General features: G+C 56.4%; 2 protein-coding genes across 2 annotated transcripts in view; one reads left to right on the forward strand and one right to left on the reverse strand.

Moving 5' to 3' along the window:
• The first annotated feature begins 665 nt into the window (after positions 1-665).
• Positions 666-2,578, forward strand: FAM219B (family with sequence similarity 219, member B). The gene is made up of 5 exons (XM_010001341.1): positions 666-732; positions 1,610-1,700; positions 1,995-2,072; positions 2,240-2,288; positions 2,420-2,578. The coding sequence occupies exons 1-5, from the start codon at positions 666-668 to the stop codon at positions 2,576-2,578; spliced, it is 444 nt and encodes a 147-aa protein (XP_009999643.1).
• A 1,787-nt stretch (positions 2,579-4,365) lies between these two features.
• The window catches only part of MPI (mannose phosphate isomerase), a 3,024-nt gene continuing 2,720 nt past the window's right edge, over positions 4,366-4,669 (reverse strand). Inside the window, exon 5 of the mRNA XM_010001342.1 lies at positions 4,366-4,584. Within this exon, the coding sequence (XP_009999644.1) occupies positions 4,366-4,584 (219 nt within the window). The remainder of the gene's footprint in view (positions 4,585-4,669) is intronic.

The raw sequence follows: 4,669 nt of genomic DNA on the forward strand, positions 1-4,669 counted from the left end.
ATTCCCAGTTCCCGGGACCATTCCCAGCTCCAGACCATTCCCAGGTCCCGGGACCATTCCCAGCTCCAGGACCATTCCCAGCTCCCAGGGCCATTCCCAGCTCCAGGACCATTCCCAGCTCCAGGACCATTCCCAGCTCCCAGGACCATTCCCAGCTCCCAGGACCATTCCCCCCACCCCGTCACTGAGCTCCCCTGGATGATAAACGCCTTTTCCTTAAAGCCTCCAACCTGATGTTATGACACTGCTTCCATCTGCTGGTTTTATTCCATGAGGAGCATCTTGGAAGTCTGAAAACCCAAGGAGAAATGAAAGGATCCTTATACTTGATGTGCTGAACCTGATGATCCAACCTCCCTCCATCCTGTCTCCTGAGTGCTGCTGGAGTCAGGCTTGCAAATAAACTGCTATTTGTGCTTTTAATTTAGCTTCACCATTCCCCAAGAACCCCTTTCTCCCTGCTCATAAATCAGATGATTCCCTTTCCTCTCCCAGCTGAGGTGGTGGCTGATTTCCCTCTGGATCTGGAGTTCCCAAGAATGTCCAGACACTCTCTGAGATTCCTCAGGTTTACTCGGTCCCTGTGGAGAAGAGCTAGTAAATTTGCTTCTTCCTCTTCTATTTTTTAGCTGACTTGGGCTGAAAACAAGAGGCTGAACAAGGGGATGGATGTGGTGGAGAAAAGGGGACCGTACCTCATGGGCAAACCTCCCTCCATTCATGCCAAGCTCCGTAAGTGATGCTGGGTGACATCCCAAGGGACTCTGCTGGGACCTGGGGACACGTCCGAGCCTCTCAAAAGGCCTTTGGATTCCTGGGTGGGATAAAATGATTTTAAAAAAACCCCACAAACAACCCATAAAACCCTCTAGATGCTGCCTGCTGGAAGCACCACAACGCCCTGTCCTCTCCTTTAGGATCACAGAATCAGGAAGGTTGGAAGGGACCTCAAAGATCATCCCGTTCCAACCCCCCTGCCACGAGCAGGGAACCACCAGACCAGGCTGCACAAAACCTCATCCAGCCTGGCCTGAAAAACCTCCAGGGATGGGGCATCAACAACCTCCCTGGGCAACCCATTCCAGTTCCTCACCACCCTTAGAGTGAAGAATTTCTTCCTGATGTCCTCTCCCTCCCTGCCCTTGTCCCAAGCCCCTCCCCAGCTTTCCTGGAGCCCCTTCAGGCACTGGAAGCTGCTCTAAGGTCTCCCTGGAGCCTTCTCTTCTCCAGGCTGAACACCCCAACTCTCCCAGCCTGGCTCCAGAGCAGAGCTGCTCCAGCCCTTCTCTGGACCCTCTCCAACATCTTACCTGTGCTGAGGGCACCAGAACTGGACACAAAACCCCAGGCGGGGACTGACCAGAGCAGAGGGGCAGGATCCCCTCCCTGGCCCTGCTGCCCACGCTTCTGGTGATGCAGCCCAGGCTGCAGTTGCTCTCTGGGCTCCAGCCCTCACTGGGAGCTCATGTCCAGCTTCTCATCACCTACCACCCCCAAGTCCTTCTCCTCAGGGCTGCTCTCCGGCCATTCCACAGCCCGTTTTGGGGGTGTTGGGGGGCGGAGAAGCTGGGATGCTGCTGCAGCTCTGCCCCCTGTGCTTGGCTTTCAGAGCGGCAGCGCCAGCAGGCGAGGGCAGCGCTGCGGAGGCAGGGGCTGCTGGGGGGACCTGCCCCCCCCCACCCGAACCCACCACCTAAAAGGTCTGAGCCCCTTTCTCGGGTTTGTTTGGTTTGGTTTTTTTTCTTGTTGTTGTTGGGTTTGGTTCAGTTCGGTTTTTTTCCTCCCCCAAGATGGATTTTACCCGCTGGGAGGGGAAACTTGGAGATGGCAAAAAGAGCTCGGGTGGAATTTATTCTTAGCTGGAGGTGGCCCTGGGTGGGGGAGGGATGTTGAGGACTGGGATTCCTGCCCTGGATCCTCGGGTCCCTCAGCTCCCTGGTGACATTTTCCCACCCAAATGCCAGCCCTGGGCTCGTTCCTCTGCTTCCCTGCAGGTCGGTGAAGTTTAACAAGGGCTACATGGCGCTGAGCCAGACAGTGGATGAAAACCTGGTCTCCCTCGAGTCAGACAGGTGGGAACTGGGTGAATATCCCAGGAAAACACTCCCAAATGTAGCAAATCTTTTGGGATTATGCTGCCAGCTCCCTGTCCCCCTCCCTGCCCTGAGATTCCCTTGCTTGCATGCCAAGCAAAGAGAGCACTTCCCAGCTGGCTCTGAGCATTTCCTTCTTCTCCTAGTGATGGGGAGCCGGGATCCAGATGTTCCTCAGGCTACTCCTCTGCTGAGGCAAGTGCAGGGGTCTGACCCCAGCTGCGTGGGGTCCCCGCGGGTCCCCTCGGGGTCCCTCCAGGGGCTTGAAGTGAAGCGTCACCCTGTGGTGATGAAGTGAACTCATCAGGGACTCGTTTTGACCCCAGAAGGTGAACCAGGACCTGAGCCGGCAGCTGCTGCAGGATGGGTACCACCTCGACGAGGTCCCTGATGATGAAGACCTGGATCTCATCCCCCCCAAACCCATCTCCTCCTCTTGTTGCCCCTCTTGTTTCGGGGCAAACGTCTCCTGTGTCATCCAGTAGACGCTGCTCGGCCAGAGCTGAGCAAGGACAGGTCGCGAGTCAGCACTTACTGTGTCCCCTGGGATGGCTGTTGGTGCCCCTGTCCCACCCCAGGATGGTGACACAAGGACTGAATGATGCTGCCGTGCTGCTGGGGGTGAGCAGCAGCCAAGCCCAGAGGATTTCTGCTCAGCAATAGCAGGGAGAAGGTGGCACTGAGGTGGCCTGGATGGCGTGGGAAGGGAGGAGAGGCACCTCCACGGGCACGTGAAGGGAAGGAATTGGGAGGAACAGCAGCAAATTCCTCTTTTCTTCCTTTTTTTTTGGCCACCTTGAGGACTAGGACCTGGCCCAGCCAGGGGTTGCCCTCCCCAGGGAAGAGGTGGGGTTGAACAGCTGTGGTGTGAGACCAGGCTGGGAAGCCCTTGAAACCCCTTTTCTATTTATTTTAGCTTTAGTCACCCCTCCTCCTTGGGAGGCTGAGGCCAAGCCAGTGGGGTTGGGGTTGGGCTGGCAGGGATCTTCCTCCTTTGCCTAACAACTGCTGCTTGCACCTTAAGAGCTGCTGGGTTCTCCCAAAGCCTGAACCAAAGATCACTGTTCCAATAGAGAAGACAGGAAGGACGAACCCAACAGAGCAGGTCACTTTAAGCATCCTCATTTGTGATACCCACCAGCAGCTACTGCTCAGGCTGGGATCTCCCTGCTTTCCTCCTCTCAGGGGACCTGTTGAGTCCATTGGTTGTGGGTTTGGAGCTTAAAGCTTGTTCCAGCTCTCCCCAGAGCTGCCCAAATGCAGGCAGGGGCCAGTGCAGCCTCATCATGCCAGCTCTGCACAGCTTCTCTGGGGGATCTTACCTGCTGTGAACCTTCCAAGCTGCCTTAAATGGTCCTGCTCTACTGCACAGAGGACAATCAGCTTCTTAGAAACTATTGACAATACTTGATGTCTAGAGCCCTGAACTGGGAGTTTCTTTTTGTATCTTCCTTGTTGAAGGGAGCACTCAATAAACTGGATCTGGCTACTCAGAGGGTGCATTGGTGCTGTGGGGGGAGGAGTTGAGCCCCACTCCCCCCCACCCTGGTGTCCTCACTCAGGGGTCTCCCTCCCTGCCCCTGGTGCTATTTTTGGAGCAATCTGGTTTCCCTCAGGGCATTTTACCCCAGGGTCCAGTTTCCCTGCAGGGGGAAAGTCACAGCCAGCTCTGAGGGGGAGATGATGGAGCTACCTCAAGCCTCTTGCTCCAGTCCCCATCTTCTCCCTGTCCTCCTCCTGCTCCCTACACCACGCTGCCCTGTGCCAAGGACAAAGTCATCACTTTATTCACAGCACTGGAGGCTCTCCAGCTCCTCCACACCCCCCTCCCCCCAAAAAGCATCCCCCTTTTACAGCTGGGGAAGTGGTGACATGGCTCAGAGGAACTGCCTGCCATCAGCCAGGCTGGGGAAGAAACCTCCCAAGCACCCAGGAGCAGCAAAAGAGACTCAGCATCACCTTCACAAGAGGTGAAGCTCTTAGATGCTGGAGCAGCCTGCTATGAAGACAGGGTCAAAATAAAAGGAGTCACCCTATGGCATTAGCAGCACCCAGAGGGGATGGTGCTAGGGGGACGTGGCTAAGGAGCTGCCAAGGGAGATGCTCTTCCTCTCCCTGCTCTGTGCCACGTCTGAGCAATCAAGGTGTGGAATTGCTCTTTCTACACATGGGGGGAGAAGGTCAACAGAGGGGAGGGGAAACTTCCCAACCAGATGACTTTGCCCAGGCTAGTTTTCTATCTCCTGAAACGTGGAGTGGTGCTGGGCCCTGCTCAGAGGAGGCAGCAGGCTCGGAGGAGCAGCATCCCATCGGGAGAGGAGAGGTGGAGGGAGATGCTCTCGTTGGCAGAGATGAAGAGCACGGAGCCACGGCACAGGGTCATCTCGGAGGCAGCGGCCGTGGACGTGCCCACGGCTGTTCCCCTGATCACCAGCAAGATGCTGGCAGACTCCACTGCAGAGACCAGGTACAGCTTGATGGAGGAGGGGATCTGCAATGGGAAAGGGTCGCTGCAGCTTCAGGCTCCTCCAGCTTTGCTTCTCTTCGGGGAGCAGGAAATGGGGGGGGGGCACCCC

The sequence above is a fragment of the Chaetura pelagica genome, unplaced genomic scaffold, assembly GCF_000747805.2.
Source record: "Chaetura pelagica isolate M959 unplaced genomic scaffold, ChaPel_1.0 scaffold397, whole genome shotgun sequence".
Lineage (NCBI taxonomy): Eukaryota > Metazoa > Chordata > Aves > Apodiformes > Apodidae > Chaetura > Chaetura pelagica.